At 34.7% G+C, this 18,471-nt stretch overlaps 1 protein-coding gene across 2 annotated transcripts in view; it reads right to left on the bottom strand.

The window, feature by feature from the left end:
* Window positions 1-18,471, bottom strand: part of UVRAG (UV radiation resistance associated) — a 275,388-nt gene that overhangs the window by 116,804 nt on the left and 140,113 nt on the right. For both annotated transcript variants that reach the window (XM_076002321.1, XM_012744895.3), the window contains exon 8: window positions 12,689-12,815. In XM_076002321.1, the coding sequence (XP_075858436.1) occupies window positions 12,689-12,815 (127 nt within the window). The remainder of the gene's footprint in view (window positions 1-12,688; window positions 12,816-18,471) is intronic.

Genomic DNA, 18,471 nt, shown 5'->3' with positions numbered 1-18,471 from the left:
TTCTTCTTTGACCCATGGTTTATTATATGTATGTTGTATAACTTTCAAATATTTGGAATTTTCCTATCTTTCTGTTAGTGACTTCTAGTTTATTTCTGTTTTGGTTAGAGAACATATTTTTTGTGATTTTTATTATTTTGTATTTATTTGTTTTATGGTACCAAATATGGTCTAACTGAAAGTTCCATGTATACTTGAAAAAATGTATATTTTACTAGTGTCCATTGGAGTCAACTGGCTCAAGTAAGTTCATAGTGTGGTTAAGGTCTTTTATCCTTACTGATTTTCTTTCTACTTGTTCTATCAGTTACTAAGAGATGAGCATTGCATGAGCCATTTCTCCTTTCAGGTCTATCAATTTTTACTTTACATACATTAAAGTTCTGTTGTTACGTTCATACATATTTAGAATTGTTATATCTTTTGGTGAACAGACCTCTTCACAAAGATGCAATATTCTTCTTTATCCCAGGTAATATTCCTTATTCTCAAGTCTACTTTGCCAGGTATTAATATAGCCACTCCGGGACAGGTGTGGTGGCTGGGAGGCTACTCTGGGAGGCTGAGGCAGGTGGATCGTTTGAGCTTAGGAGTTTGAGACCAGCCTGAGCAAGAGCGAGACCCCATCTCTACTAAAAATAGAAAGAAAGTAGCCGGATGACTAAAAATACATAGAAAAAATTAGCTGGGAATGGTGGCGTGTGCCTGTAGTCCCAGCTACTTGGGAGGCTGAGGCAGAAGGATTGCTTGAGCCAAGGAGTTTGAGCTAGACTGACGCCATGGCACTCTAGCCTGGGCAACAGAGCAAGACTCTGTCTCTCTCTCTCTCTCTCTCTCTATATATATATATATTATATATATATATAGCCACTCCAGTTTTTCTTTTGATTGGTATTTTACATGGTATATCTTTTTCTGTCCTTTTACTTTTAATCTATTTATCCTTATATTTAAAACTGGTTTTCCTATAGATAGCACTTATTAGGGTCTTGTTTTCTGTTTTTTTTTTTTTTTTATTAGATTTTATTTTAGGTCCATTCATGTACTTGTATTCTGTTTTGTTTTAAATCAACAATCTCTATTTTTGAACTGAGGTGTTCAAACCATTTACACTTAATATAATCATTGATATGGCTGAATTTAAAATTTATCAGTTTGCTCATTGTTTTCAGTATATTCCATCTATTCTTTGAGATTTTTCCCCTCTTTTTTATGCTTCTGGATTGAGTATTTTTTATATTTTTCTTTGCTATTGGCTTATTTTTACCTCTTTTAAATTCTTTAGTGGTTGCACGGGAGTTTAAAATATGTAACTTTAAATAATCACAATCTGCCTTCAAACACAGGTTGAATATCCCTTACCAAAATACTTGGGACTAGAAGCATTTCAGATTTCGTTTTTTTTTTTTAAAAATTGGAATATTTACATTATACTTAACAATTCAGCATCTGCAATCCACAAATCTGAAATCTGAAATGCTCCAATGAGCATTTCCTTTGAGCATCATATTGGTATTCAAAAGTTTCGAATTTTGGAACATTTTGGATTTCAGATTTTCAGATTAGGGATACTCAATCTGTAATATTATATCACTTCATGTAGAGTGTAAAAAAACTGAAAATAGTACACTCCTAATTCGTCCCTTCCTCAGTCTTCAAATTCTTTATACATTTTATGCATACTATAAACCCACAAACATCGTTATTTTTGCTGTACAAAGCCAATTATCTTTTAGAGCAATTAAAAATAAAAAATGTCTTCATTTATACCTTCATTTCAGCCATTTCTGGAGATCTCAATTTCTTTGTGTAGAGTTTTACTGAAGAGTTTCCTTTAACATTTCTTGAAGTACAGGTTGCTGGTAATGATTCTCTTAGTTTTGTCTGAAAAAGTCTTTTATTTCACATTCATGTTTTTTTCTTTTTTTTTTTTTTTTTTGAGACAGGGTCTCACTCTTGCCCAGGCTGGTCTTTAACTCCTTGCCTCAAGCAATCCTCTCTCTCACCATGGCCTCTCAGAATACTAGTATTACAGATGTGAGCCACCACACCTGGCTCTTCACATTCACTTCTAAAAGATAGTTTTCCTGGAGATATAATTCTGGGTTGGTACTTTGTCTTTCAGTGTTTTAAAAAAGTCACTTCATTATCTTCTGTCTTAAATGGTTTTTGTTGAGAAGTCTGCTATAATTCTCATCTTCATTCTTCTGTATGATATGTGTCTTTTTTCTATGGCTGCCTTTAAGATTTTCTCTTCATTTCTGGTTTTCAGTAGTTTGAATATGATGTTCTAGGTGTGTTGGTTGGTTATTCCAACGGCACTCTCTTTTGTTTTCACCACCACCAAGAATTTATTCTTTATATACATACATATATATATCTCTTTACTGTCACATCAGTGGGACATTGGGAGAGAGGGAAAGCAAATGCATGTGCTTGGCTTATCATCTTCCAAAACTGCTTTCTGAAATATCTGGCCCTGTCTAGGCATATACCAATGTTCCACTCTGTTAAATAAGATAGCCCCTACGTTCAGCAAGAACACAAGTCAGAAACTATAATTTTAACAACCAAATGACAATGTTGGCTCCTATAAATATAATAGCGAAAGAGTATGAATCTTGCTTCTATCAACAAAACAAAACACAGACGCTTTAGGTTCTCTCTCACCAGAGAGTTTGGGCTCAGACTGGCCAATTGCCAGCTCCTGTCAAAATTACAGTTAAAACCAATAATTTGACATTCTTTTGGGTTTTCTACATAAAGTCAGATGACCAAAAAGCAATATACTTAGAGTACTTTAGCTTTCCTCCCTGTAGAAATGTCTTTTCTGTCCTATGATTTATGATGCTGCCCTTCTCAAGGGTTAACAGATATTTCTTGCCATAACTTTTGCAAAATTGCAATTGACTTTATTTCATTATGATATTTAATATCTCGCACATAAAAAACTGCATGCTAAATTCTTTTCAGAATTTAGTGCTAAGAGAATTTTTTTTCTCACTTTAAAGAACAGACAGACTTTCTTATAACAGGCAATGTGAAACAAATTATACCTTTCATATACAATTGGCTTGACTGCTGAGATCAGAACTAATTTTAGTCTTAAGAACAATAGGCAGATCCTGTGGGAGAGAGTGTACTGTATTTGGAAAGCCCATGGACTTAGGAATCACAAAGATCTGGGCTGAAATTCTACATATGCTACTTTCTAGAACTAAAGTCTCAACTTCTCTGAGCTTCATTTTCCCCATCTAGGAAATGGGAATAATTTCACTTTTGTTCAATATTTACATTCTTGTGTCTGCCCCATGAAGCTCCAAGTGGGTAGAAAAAATTCCGTAACTGCTCTGATTGCTTTGACTTAAAAATAACAGACACAAAGCACAAATATGCATACTGTCCAGCAATCCTACTATAATTCACTAATAAGTTTGCTTTCCCACTCTTACAGATGACTACTCTACACATTTCCGACTATCCTTAAACCCTACCCTAACTCCAATAATTGGAGAATGACCTCACCTCACAGTATCATGAAATCATAGGATTCCTTTATAGTCCTGCCTACTACTACTATGTAAAGTTACCTGCTCCTATGCCATTTTCTTAGCATTCTCCTCCTGTTCAATGGATAAGACAGATACTCTGAGTTCCTTCCCATTCCAACCCTATCTCTCATGCTACTCTAAATACCTTGTGTTCCAGCTACAGCGTTTGTTTTTTATTCTACAGGTGAAGCCCTTTCTATATCCAGGTCTTTTTACTCTGTTAGCCCCCAGCTTTTCTTATCTTGCAAGGCTGAGCTCCTTAAGCAAACTTTTTCTGAGCCATCTAGGTAAAAATGGTCTCCCATAGTAATCTTCCATCACCACAGCTTGTTTTTAGTACTTGTCACAATCTGGCAATATCTAGTTTATTGTTGGTTTCTTGTTTACTGTCTCATCCAAACAAGGTAAATATATAGAATTGGAAATCTTGGCCTGGTGTGGTGGCTCTGTCATAACTTGCTAGATGGCTTTGGACAAATCATCCAATTGGAAAATAATATATAATATCTTCATTATTAGGAAGATAATACAAATTTTTAACTCATAGGACTATTAGTAAGGACTGAATGAGGTCAAGAATAGGAAACATATGATATTCCCTGACATTAATATTCTCTGTAACAGCAATTAATATAAGCTTGAGTTCTATAAAATATAAATACAAATTTGTATTCTATAAATATGAGCAATTATTATTACATCTCAGTATTTTAAATGGAATAGAATCACTGTTTAGAGGTTTATTTGCTTATGGGCTGATGGTAGACATCTTGGAACTTCCTTCTATTGTAATAGGCAAAAACACAACCAGGAACATAGTTGAAGAACTACATCTCCCTGTTCTTTTTTTTCTGCCATATGCTAGAATAATATATATTCTATGAGCTTGACACATCATACTACTCATAAAAGGGTGGTATTATACAGTGATTGGGAGTTTGGGAATAAACAGAAAGATTTTAATACCAGCATTACGTCTCATTAGCTACATGAATTTAAGTAAGTTACTTAACCTCTCTGACTCTGACCTAGAGTGTCCTCAACTGTAAAAGTAAAGAATAATAGCATCTACCTCATATAGTTACTGTGGTGATTAAATAACATCATATCTTTTTTTTTTTTTTTGAGACAGAGTCTTGCTTTGTTGCCCAGGCTAGAGTGAGTGCCGTGGCGTCAGCCTAGCTCACAGCAACCTCAAACTCCTGGGCTCAAGCAATCCTTCTGCCTCAGCCTCCCGAGTAGCTGGGACTACAGGCATGTGCCACCATGCCCGGGTAATTTTTTCTATATATATTAGTTGGCCAATTAATTTCTTTCTATTTATAGTAGAGACGGGGTCTCGCTCTTGCTCAGGCTGGTTTTGAACTCCTGACCTCAAACAATCCGCCCACCTCGGCCTCCCAGAGTGCTAGGATTACAGGCGTGAGCCACCGTGCCCGGCCAACATCACATCTTTTATAGTGATAAGCACTGTGCTTGAAACATTATACCTATTGTCACTTTTCTTTTTAGAAAAGGGAAAAATACCCTAAACCTTGTAAAACTTTATAGTGTTTTTACTCTGAAAACTGACGATCTTGGAAAAGGTAGAATACGCAGAAATACATGCTACAGGTAGCAGGCAATGTGAGTATAGTAAAAGTTAATGGGACTTCCAAAGCATCGTAAGAAATGTTGTTGTTTCATAGAAGATGAAATCTTTTGAGGCAGGTTTTGTACATATACTACTGTCTGTTTATTTGCAGTTATCCTAACAGATACTTTATGAAAATGAACTTTATTCACAATGTCTTATGATTTTAAACGCCATCATTCCCTCAGACTCTCATTTATGTATGTCAATATGCAAACTGTATTGGAACACCGTTTCTCATTGCCAAACAATATATACTTTTTATGTAGGATTTCTCATAAGAATATCAGTCTTCCCAAATGATTGCTAAAGCAGAAGCTACAGAAGTCTACCTGTGACATGACACTGATAACTATGAGTACGATTTACTCATTCAACAAATATATATTCTATGCTTAATATATCCAGATGCTATACCATGCCCCAAAGATATGAGTATATAACACAGTACTTGGGCAGTGCCTGCCCTCAGAGCCTGCCTAGAAGAGGAGATAGACTAACAATCACAGTGCTATAATGGGAAAAACACAGGATGCTATGGAAAAGCATAGTAGCACATTTAACTTGGGGGGTAGAGGTGGGAGGAGAAGGAGAAGGGAGCCAGTGAAGGTTTCCTAGAGAAAGCAACACTTAAGCTAAGGCATTTTCTGTGTGGCTGAGGCATTCGGATTGAAGTGAACCATAGAAGGCCTTTGTAAGTTATCTTGAGTCAAGACTTTATCTTAAATGGCACAGAAACCCACCAAAACAAGATATAGGAATAAAACAGGTAGTCCTATTTTTTGTAAGATCGTTTCATTTGATCATCATATCATACACATCCTTGATATACAAAATGTGGTTCACAGACCAGTAACAACAGCAGAACTTGGGAGCCTGTTAAAACTCAATGAGATATAGTTAAAAGTAGTATTATTAACACCATCATAGAGATGAAGCTAAGTAACTGGACAAGGTTACATAGCTGGGAAATAATGAAGCCAGGCATGAAATCAAAACATTCTAAATTGAAGCCTGTTCCTTTAATTATTTTCTAAAATTACTGAAATGAAGAAAAATCACATTTATGAAGTTATTCTTTGAACCTTAACCTATATTTCACATAGGTCAAAATTTAAAAACTTGCTAAAAATGACCTAATTTATTCACATTCCAAATACACTCTTGCCATAACAAATTTTCAGTTTGCCATTACATCTCATTTATCCGCCAATCTCAATTATGTGAAATATACTGAAAACCAACCAGGAAGCCACAAAAGGATGCAACACAAATAAAATAAATAGTTCATGCACTATATCTAATACACATTACCTACATGAAAGCCCCTCAGAGGCTCATTCTGTGCTAATGCTGAGTGGCCTCTATGTTGGACACTGAGAGGATACTAAAATAAAAGTGCAAAGTGCCCTCTAAGGGGCTTAGCAACTAATTGGGAAGATAAAATGACACCAAAGATGCTATGAGGTGAGGAAGAAACTTCTAGTTGAGAGAGAAAAAAAGCCTCAAGGAGAGGTAGTCTTTGAAGAAGCAAAAGAACTGAACCAGAGAGAGATAAGAAAAGCATGTTCTCATAAAAGCAGGCATAGAGGTGAAAAGCACAGGGAAAAGACTCCTTCCTTCCTCCCTTCCTTCCTTCCTCCCTGCCTCCCTTCCTCCATTCCTTCTTTAACTTTCTTTCTTTTCAAGACAGAGTCTCGCTCTGTTGCCCAGGCTAGAGTGCTGTGTCATCAGCCTAGCTCACAGCAACCTCGAACTCCTGGGCTCAAGCGATCCTTCTGCCTCAGGCTCCCAAGTAGCTAGGACTATAGATAGGTATGCCATGACACCTGGCTAATTTTTTCTATTTTTAGTAGAGACTGGGTTTCACTCTTGCTTAGGCTGGTCTGGAACTCCTGAGCTCAAGCGACCCTCCTGCCTTGGCCTCCCAGAATGCTGGGATTATAAGTGTGAGCCACCGTGCCCAGCCAAGACTTCTATTTCTGACTGATGGAATAACATACACCAGATTTATCCTCCCACTATAAACAACTAGAAAATCATACCAAATTATATGTAACAATAGTTTTCAGACATTGTGTAATAGGCAGCCTATTATAGTGACCCCTGAGAAAGGAAAACAAAGTGAGCCCTACAATTGCTCTAACTTGTGTAGTGTTTCCAGGACACAATGCAGAGTGTGAACATACACAAAGAGAGTCCCAGAAGTATCACTGGTCTGAGGAGATCCCTAACCTCATGTCATACACAAAAAACATAAAAATTAACCAAAAATGAATCAGACATATAAGAACTAAAATTATAAAAATTCTAGAAGAAAACACAGAAGAAAATCTTAAGTAAACTTGGGTTAAGCAAAGATTTCTAAAATGGGACAAGGTTTAAAAGAAATGAAAGATAAACTCAAAAGACATTGTTAAAATAGGAAGAAAAGTATGTAAAACATATACCTGATAAAAGACACATATCCAGAATATAAAAAGAACTCTTACGACTCAATAATAAGATTATCATCCACCCAACCACCAAAAAAAAAAAACTCAGAAAGATCTAAACAGACATTTCATCAGAAGAAAGAAATAGTAACAGATAAGCATAAGAAAAGATGTTCAACCTTATTAGTTATTAGGGAAATACAAATTAAAACCACAATGAGAGCTTACTAAATACCCACTAGCACTGCTAAAATTAAAAATGTTTAGATGTAGAATAAATGGAAGTCTCATACATTGCTAGTATAAATGCAAAATAGTTCAGCAGATCTTATAAACACACATTTACTATACATCCAGCAATCCCACCCCTAGTTATTTAACCAAGAAAATACACCCATACAAGGGCGTGTACTCAAATATCAATAGCAGTTTATTGGAAACAAGTCTAATGTCCATCAGCAGGTAAATGTATAAACAAATTGTATATACATACAGTAGAATACTAGTCAGCAATAGAAAGATGAATTCCTGACACATGCAACCACATAGACAAATCTCAAAGCTATTATGCTAAGTGAAAAAGCACCAGATGTGAAAAAGTATACATTGTATGATTCAATTCATATGAAATTCTAGAAAAGGCAAATGATGTCAGAAAGGAGATTAGTAATTGCCAATGGTCAATGAGTGGGAGAAGGAACTGACCACAAAGAAGCAAGAGGGAATTTTTAGGGTGATAGAAATGTTCTCTATCATTGACTGTGGTGGTAGTTACTTGTCTGAATATATAAGTTAAATTCATCAAATTATATATTAAAATTGGATTAATTTGATTATTATTAAATAGACCTCAATAAAACCGATTTTAACAATATAAAGAAAAGCAAATAAATGAAAGCTCACATATTGAGCTGTTATAAATTCATTTAAAATAGTTAATGCAAAAATAACAAAATGGGTAAAAGACTTGAAAAGGGTAAACCACAAAATAAGAACTACAAAAAGTTTATGGTACGTGTCATATCTAATAGTGAAGTATTGAAATTGTCCTAAGACTGGAAATGAGAACAAGAACATTCACTGTTACCACTTTATTTATTAATAGTATTGTATTAGATGTCCTAGATAGCACAATCAGGCAAGAAAAAAATTTAAAAGGCATATCTCTCTATATATATCTATATATGGAAATGAGAAATAAAAATGCCATTATTTGCAGGTGAGCTGACTGTATGCATAGAAAATTCAAAAGAATCTAACAATTATTAAAATTAAGTTCCTTGGATATAAAATTAATATATAAAAAATCAGCTGTAGGCCGGGCGCTGTGGCTCACGCCTGTAATCCTAGCTCTTGGGAGGCCGAGGCGAGCGGATTGCTCAAGGTCAGGAGTTCAAAACCAGCCTGAGCAAGAGCGAGACCCCGTCTCTACTATAAATAGAAAGAAATTAATTGGCCAACTGATATATATATATAAAAATTAGCCGGGCATGGTGGCGCATGCCTGTAGTCCCAGCTACCCGGGAGGCTGAGGCAGAAGGATCACTGGAGCCCAGGAGTTTGAGGTTGCTGTGAGCTAGGCTGACGCCACGGCACTCACTCTAGCCTGGGCAACAAAGCGAGACTCTGTCTCAAAAAAAAAAAAAAAATCAGCTGTAATAAGGATATTAGTCATTAGGTAAATGTGAATCATAACTCTATGTTCACTAGGAGGGCTATAATAAAAAAGAGACAATAACAAGTATTGTTGAGAATATGGAGAAACTGGAACCCTTATACATTGCTGGTGAGACTGTAAAACAGTACAGCTGCTGTGGAACATGGTTGGCAGTTGCTCAAAAAGTTAAAAGAGTTACCATATGACCCAGTAATCCCACGTCCAGGTGTATCCAAGAGAAATGAAAACATACATTCCTATAAAAACGTGTGCATGAATGTTCATAGCATTATTCATGATGGCCAAAAAGTAGAAACAGCTCAAAATGTCCATCAACTGATGAATGGATAAATGTGATATATTCATAAAGCTGAATATATTACTCAGCAAGAAAAAAAATGAAGTACTGATACATGATACAACATGGATGAGCCTTTAAAATATCACATTTTAAACAAAAGAAGTTGGTCATAAAAGACCACATATTACATGATTCTGTTTATATTAAATGTCCAAAATAGGCACATCTGTAGAGACAGAAAGTAGACCAGTGGTTACTTAGAACTGGGAAGATGAGAAATGTGGAATGACTAATAATGGGTATGCATTTTCTTTTAGTGAGAAACAATCAGAATGTGGTGATCATTGCACAACCCTGTGAATAAACTAAAAAAGACTGAATTATGTACTTTAAAATGGCAAATTATATGGTATATGAATTATATCTCAGTAAATCTGTTTTTAAAGCTTTATGCAATTTTATCGTCAGAACATAATCAAATTATTTAATTATATTCAATTCTTACGTGACTAAATTATAATGTAAATAAATAAATGGATAACCATAATGAAAGCTGCAGCTGTAAGGCCTTCACCCTAACATTAACTATTCCTAATCTGTCTATAAGGCTTCTGGGCCAGGCATAGTGTTTCACACCTGTAATCCCAGAACTTTGGGAGGCCAAGGCAGTAGCATTGCTTGAGGACAAGAGTTTGAGATCAGCCTGGGTAACACAGTGAGACCCTATCTCTACAAAAGATTTAAAAGTTAGCTGGGCATGGTGGCACGCCCTGTAGTCCCAGCTACTCAGAAGGCTGAGGAAAGAGGATCACTTGAGCCCACGAGTTCAAGGCTGCAGTGAGCTATAATCGTGCCACAGCACTCCAGCCTGGGCAACAGAGCAAGATGACTCTATCTAAAAAACAAAAAACAAAAAAATCCTTCTGGGGAATTATTCTTTAAACATAATATATTAAAAATCAGTATCGCTTTAAAAAATCAATTGTGTATGTATATATCAGCAATTAGTAGAAAATAAAACTTAAAAATATTGACAATAGTTATCATAAAACATCAAAGAAATAAATTCAACAAATCACAGGAAAGATCCACACGCTAACAACTATTTTACTTCAATAATGTTGTAACGATCTAATAAACAAAGGCATACACCATTTTCTTGGGATGGAAAACTGTTATAAAGATGTCTATTATCCCCAATTATATTTGATAAATATTTTCAAAGCAGTTCCATCAAAATTCTAGCAAGGTTTTCTTTTCTGTATAGAAACTCACATGAAAATGCAAAAGGACAATAACAACGAAGGTGATCTTGAAGAAAAACAACTAAGCTAAAGAATTTTAGTAGACATCAACACCTACTACAACATGATAATAATTTTTGTTTTATTTTATTTTCTATTTAAAAAAATTTTTTTCTAGAGATGGGGTCTTGCTATGTTTCCCAGGCTGGTTTTGAACTTCTGGCCTCAAGCAATTAGGTAGAATACTACCTAAACATTTGTACCCCAGTAATATTCTGAAATTTTAAAAAATGTAAGAAACAAAAAAGAATGAATCATTGATACATTCAACAACATGGATAATATTTTTGAAAAATTATGTTGAGTGAAAAAAGGCAGATCCAAAAGAAAACTTAAAAAAAAAAAAGAATACATTTATGTAAAGTTCAAGAACAGGCAAACATAATCCACGGTGATAGAAGTCAGAATGGAGGTACCAACAGGACGATGTTGAATGGGAAGGGGCCCAAGGGAGTCTGCAAGGTGATAAAATGTTCTATATACTGATTAGGGTAGGACTAATAGATGTATACATACATAAACATTTATTGAGATATACATTCAAAATATGTATAACTTTCTGTATCAACCAAAGTTTTAAAAAATGGGCAAAAGATTTCAAGAGGTATTTCACAAAAGAATTGTATCTTAATCAGCAAGAAACATGGTACAAAAAATAGTGGTCAAATTCATTAGTGTTCAGGAAAATAAAAACTGAAACTGCAAGGGGAGACTTCGACATACTCAACAGAAAGGCTAAAATAAAAAAGATAAAGTACCAAATGCTGACAGTGATATAGGAGATGAACATTACTGAATAGATACACAGATTCTCCTCAAATTAGCATGGGGTCACATCAAAATAAACACACCATAAATTGAAAATATCATTAAGTTGACAATGCAATTAATAAACCTAAAATCATAGTTTAGCCTAGCCTACCTTAAAGGTGTTCAGAACTTATATGAGACTACAGTTGTGCAAAATCATGTAACATGACACCTATCTATCTATCTATTTTTGAGACAAAAGTCTTGCTCTGTTGCCTTGACTAGAGTGCAGTGGCATCATCTAGTTCACTGCAACTTCAAACTCCTAGTCCCAAACTCCTCCCACCAAAGCCTCCCAAGTAGCTGGGACTATAGGCATGTGCCACCATGCCTGGCTAATTTTTTCTATTTTTGGTAGAGATGGGCTTCACTCCTGGTCAGGTTGGTCTCAAACTCCTGACCTCAAGTGATCCTCCTGCCTCGGCCTCCCAGCGAAGTATGATCTACTGAATGTAGACTGCTTTCATATATTGTAAAGTTGAAAAATTTTAAGTCAAACCATCATAAGTCAGGGACCATCTGTATATGTATCTGTATGCTTGTCTCTATGTATTGACTTCAAAATACTTAAAAAAAAATATTTTTTTAAATTAAAGAAACTTCTATCCACATATAGTCATTTACCACATAACAGTGTTTTAGTCAACAATGGACCACATTTATGATAATGATCCCATAAGAATATAATACCATATTGTTATTGTGCCTTTTCTATGTTTAGATACACAAATATAATACTTACCATTGTGTCTGTAGCCTTAGAACATTAGGCTATACACCATATAGACTAGGTACACAGTAGGCTATACCATCTAGGTTTGTGAAAGCACACTCTATGATATCTGCATAAGATCACATAACAATGTATTTCTCAGAACACATCCCTGTAATAAAGTGAGGTATGACTATATTTATGCAAAAAAGACTATTTGAGCCTTTGAAGAAGAAAGGAAACCTACTGAATGTGGAAATTAGGTTGTTTGGTGTTTCTACTCACCTTTGTCCTGTAATGCAATTTGTTGCTTATGCAGTAATGCCACCTCCCGTCCCAAAGCTTTCTTCTGTCTTTCCAGTTCATTTTGAAGCACCAAAATTTTTAATTGCAGGCATTCACTTTGTTTTTTCTAAATAAATAAAATCACAGGTAAATCTATAAATATAAAAGTCATTACTATGAATAATTATACATTCACAATGTTTCAAAATAAATAATGGTTTAAAGCACATTAATACTCATCAAACCTATGGATCTCTTTAACTTAATTATCAATCGCCATCATTTTAATGGAAAGAATATAAAAACAAGCAAAGAATAAGAGTAGAAATAAATCTTAAGTCAGAACAACAGAAACTTTCATTCATTGCTGGTAGGAATTCAAAATGGTACAGATACTTTGGAAGATAGTCTAGCAATTTCTTACAAAGCTAAATCTAGGCATACTATACTACATGAGAGCAAGCATAGTCTTATTTTTTGTTTTGCTTTATTTAATGAGACAGGGTCTCACTCTGTCGCCCAGGGTGTAGTACACGATCATAGCTCACTGCCACATCTAACACCTGAGCTAAAGTGATCCTCTTCCCTCAGCCTCCTAAGTTGCTAGGACTACAAGTGTGTACCACCAAGCCCTGCTACTTTAAAATTTTGGGTTTTTTTTTTTTTGTATAGATGAGGTCTTGCTATGTTGCCCAGGCTGGTCTCAAACACCTAGGCTCAAGCAATCCTCCTGCCTCAGCCCCTCAAAGTGCTGAAATTACACACATGAGCCATTGCTCCTGGCCTATACATTCTTAGATACTAACCTGGATGAGTTGAAAACTTAGGTCCACACAAAAACTGACACATTTATGTCTATAGAAACTTTATTCATAATTGCCAAAACTTGAAAGCAACAAAGATATACTTCTATGTCAACAGATGAACAAACTGTGGTACATATACAATAAAGTATTATTCGGCGATAAAAAGAAATGTGCTATCAACCTATAAAAAATGCACTTTGCTAAGTGGAAGAAGCCAGTGGGTAAAAACTACATACTATATGATTCCTACTGTATGACATCCTGGAAAAGACTATGGAGACAGTAAAAAGATCAATGGTTGCTAGGGGTTCAACGGGGAAGAAGAAAGGCATGAATAGGTGGAACATAGGGTATTTTTAGGGCAATGAAACTATTCTGTATAATACTGTAATGGTGAATACATGACATAATGCATTTGTCAAAACTCATTGAACTGGATAACGCAAAGAGTAAATCCTAAGGCAAACTAGAACTTTAGTTAATAATAATCTATTAATATTAATTCATCAATTATAATAAATGTGCCACACTAGTACAAGATAATAATAGAAAAAATTGGGGGCAGGGACAGGGTTTATGGGAACTCTGTACTTTCTGCACAACTTTTCTGTTAACCTAAAATTTCCTTAAAAAAGAAAGTTTATTTTTTAAAAGTACTGTACTGTATATCATATATATGATATCATATATATGATATCATGTATATCATACATACTGTACTGTATATCATACTGTATATCATAGTACTGTATATCAAACAAGTCAATTTTACTGAATGTTCATTTAATAAAACAAAATCCTTGACACATTCTACCAGCAGAGACACAATTAAATTTGTTAAATAAGTTTGTTAAAACCTTTCCATAAAAATATTTCCTACTTAAACCTCTATCAAACTATGGTTTAAACTTTACTCAGACTCCTTTTTTTTCTAAATACTTTGCTTAAATTTGCCTGCAGATACAGATCTGAAATCCTGCTCCCACATGAATATATATATTAATCTATGTCTGAACATGTATGCATACACACACAATTACTACACTATGAATGTATACGCCCTTCTCTCCTGGTCTTTATCAAATAGTATCAATAATATACTTTTCATGATTTTCCATTATATAAATCTTAACCAAATAGCAATTTGGCTGTACCTAGTCAATTCTTGTCTGTTTTCTAAAGTATATAGTAGCTAACTAAAATCATAATTAAAAAATTCACTCATTAAATAAATGAAATAGGCTACCAAGATCTGGAATAAGCTTGTAGAAAAGAAAAAAGTTATCTTGATTTGACTCATAGACAATGAGGAGGCCTGGGAACTCAGTGAGCTGCATCATGGTATGGCCTTGTTGAAGCAATGAGCACAAAAAAAATGATTTTTGGCAGTTGTGTTAAAAGTACATCACAGCAATAATTTTTCACCCAAAATGTTTTCCTACTCATCCCTGAAATACTGATTCTAAACAGATGGCATAATCATCTGTTAGAGACATTCAAGCCAAGAAAACAAGCAGAAAAGCTTATTTCCAATTATTGTTATATTTGGCTTGAAAAGTCTATATGAAATAAATATGCCTTTACAATGAATGTTCCTAAACAGTTTTTCTGAACAAAGCAAATGTTTATAAGGAATCTACTAGGTGCTTCTAGATAAATGAGAAATGGTCTCTGCTTTCTATGAATTTAGGTCCACTTAAGACAAAAGTCATTTTGCCTTAACAACCCGCTGTAAAAACAAAGAACAAAAGTCAATGAGGTCCAGGCACAGTGGCTCGCACCTATAATCCGAGCCTTTGGGAGGCTGAGGTAGAAGGATCACTTGAGGCCAGGAGTTCTAGACCAGCATGGGCAACATAGTGAGACCCTATCTCTACAAAACATGTAAAAAATTAGCCAGGTATGGTGGCATGCACCTATAGTCCTAGCTACTTGGGAGGCTAATGCAGGAGAATCATTTGAGCCCAGGAGTTGGAGGCTGCAGTAAGCTATGATTGGGCCACTATACTCCAAACTAGGTGACAGAGTGAGACCCTGTTTCTTAAAAATCAATCAAACAAAAAGTCAATGATGTTGATCCTAAAATGCAGAAGTAATTCAAGTGCCCATCAACAGACAGATTAGCAAATGTGGTATATACATACATAAAATGGAATACTATTCAGCCTTAAAAACGAAGGAAATTCTGTAATATGGTATAACATGAATGAACTTTGAGGACATGGTGCGTAATGTCCTGTGTGTAATAAGCCTCTCATAAAATGCCTTATTATATACTGCATGATTCCACTTAAACAAGATGCTGAGAATATAGTAGTCAAAATCAGAGACAGAAGGTAGAATGGTGGTTACCAGGGCCTGGGAATAGTGGGGAATGGGAAGTTGGTGTGTAATGGGTATAGAGGTTCAGTTTTACAAGATGAAAAGAGTTTTGGAGATGGCTGGTGGTGATGGCTGCATTACATTATGAATGTATTAATACCACTGAAATGTACATTTAAAAAATGATTGAGATCACAGATCTTATGTGTATTTTACAATTTAAAAAGTTGGGGGAAAAAATCAATGAGATTGCTTATCATGAAAGAAAAAAGAACCAAAAAAATTGGGGTTCCCTTTACTAATAAAATAGTGTGATCAAGAAGCCTACAGTGTTCTTACATCACTGAGGGAAAAAAATAGGTAAAGTCTTAAGAAGCAATCTTTTCCCACAAAGAGCTAGGTATTCAATTTCCTCAACTTGATTTTCTCACAAAATATGTAAATTAAATTCCACCTGGGCAGAGAAAGAAAATAGAGGGGGAAAAAATGTAGTTTTCAGAGAACACAGGGATATGCCTGGCTAGAGGATTAACCTGCTTTATTCCAAATACACATTCAAATTAGGATATGTTTTCTAGATTCTAAGAATCTAGAAAGGTGACAAGTTAATCTAAACACTAAGCTCATACAGGAAGGCATGTGTATAATGTTTGTATTATGGTACACGTATAGAAAATGGCCCATTTATAGAATATATCAAGTCATTCAAAACCACGATTGTTGGCTTTAATTTCTGATGAGTAAACAAACCCTGCCCATGCAGGATCTATTTCTGGTTCCTTTCTAATGCATCAAAGACAAGTTGCTCAAATATCTTAATGTCCCATAAGTATAATCTAATGGATTTCTATATCCTATTTATCTGCTTACTTCAAGCAAGTATAGTTAATGTCATATACATATCTCCAATGGATCACTGTTAATTATAGTGTTTTTATATAACACTGTCTCTGAAATGAAAATTACAGACACATTCATCACAGATATACACATTCCTATTTATGAGTCCTTACCCCAAAATCATTCATTTCAGAATGATAAACTAATTTATAAATAATATATTACATGCTGAGCATCCCAAATCCAAAAAGCTGAAATCTTCTCACAGATCATTCTGGAGCTAAAAAGCCTCAGGGAAAAGTTCTGAAAGCATGGTCCCAGGAATCGTGAGGGTTCCTGAGACTGTTTCAGAGTCTATGAGATAAAAAATATTTTCATAATAGTACTAAACTGTTATGTCCTCTTTTCATTCTCATTTTCTCATAATTGTAAAGTATACCAGAGTCTATGAGATTTACGATATTGCAGCAGATTCACTACAAAAGCACATGTGAGAATCCAGTTATCTTTTATTAAGCTAGACATTAGCTCTTATTAAGCTTAATGTCTAGTTTAATAGAGGTTAAATCCACAAAAATTTTAAAAAATGCAACTCTAATTACACTTTGTTTAGAAAAACATTTATTTTTCAAAAAAATGCATTATTATATCAACGTGTAAAGAATTTATTATTGGCATTTTAAAGTAAATTAGCAAATTAAATATCAATAGATATGCCCTAAATTCTTTGGAATTATCACAATTTTTAAGAGTGTAAAGGGATGCAAAAGATTTAGGATTATGAGAAAAAGAAAAAAAGAGCACAAATAGGTCTTGAGATTAAAAAGTTTGAGAATCATGGTTTAGGGAATTATTTTATCTTTACTTATAGTTATCCCTTCAAAATTGGAAATAATTAACAATCTAAACAAAGGTTTTTAAAAAAATTTTTTTAAGCTGGTCCAATTTAGCAGTGGGGGATTATATACCAACTTTAGTGACACTAATGTTAGTAAGTTCTGATAAACCCACAACCATTGGATCAGCCTGAAAAAAGGGTTTTAGAACTATGGTAGTTGTCCTAAAGATTAACAAATTTGTTTTTTTTTTTTAATTTTTATTTTTGAGACAGAGTCTCGCTCTGTTGCCCCGGCTAGAGTGCCGTGGCATCAGCCTAGCTCACAGCAACCTCAAACTCCTGGGCTCAAGGGATCCTTCTGCCTCAGCCTCCTGAGTAGACTACAGGCATGCACCACCATGCCCGGCTAATTTTTCTATATATTTTTAGTTGTCCAGCTAATTTCTTTCTATTTTTTAGTAGAGACAGGGTCTTGTTCTTGCTCAAGCTAGTCTCGAACTCCTGAGCTCAAACGATCCACCTGCCTTGGCCTCCCAGAGTGCTAGGATTACAGGTGTGAGCCACAACAAATTTGCTTTTAAATGTCATTTATAAGTTATTTCTATTGTACTTACACCTAGTCAACCACTAAGAAAAGGAAAAGATTTCCTTAGAAAATATTTCATCCAATCCATTGATTTCATAGACCTAGTGGCAATATCAGGCCTAAAACTCAGGACTAGCTAGGATGATACAGGATGAATTGTTTCTTCTTAAATCCAGGAACAAGGCAAAGATACTCATTCTTACCACTTTTTTCTATATTGTAGTAGATGTCTGAAATAAGGCAGAAAAATTAAATAAAGGGCATAAAACTGTTCAAATTTGCAAATATTATTTGCATAGAAAATAAAAAAAATATACAAAATAATTAGATAACTAATGTAGATATAACAAGATTGGTGCTGAGCTCGGTGGCTCACGCCTGTAATCTTAGC

The sequence above is a fragment of the Microcebus murinus genome, chromosome 4, assembly GCF_040939455.1.
Source record: "Microcebus murinus isolate Inina chromosome 4, M.murinus_Inina_mat1.0, whole genome shotgun sequence".
Lineage (NCBI taxonomy): Eukaryota > Metazoa > Chordata > Mammalia > Primates > Cheirogaleidae > Microcebus > Microcebus murinus.
The sequence above is the reverse complement of the archived record's forward strand: the minus strand, read 5'-3'. Positions and strand labels throughout refer to the sequence as shown.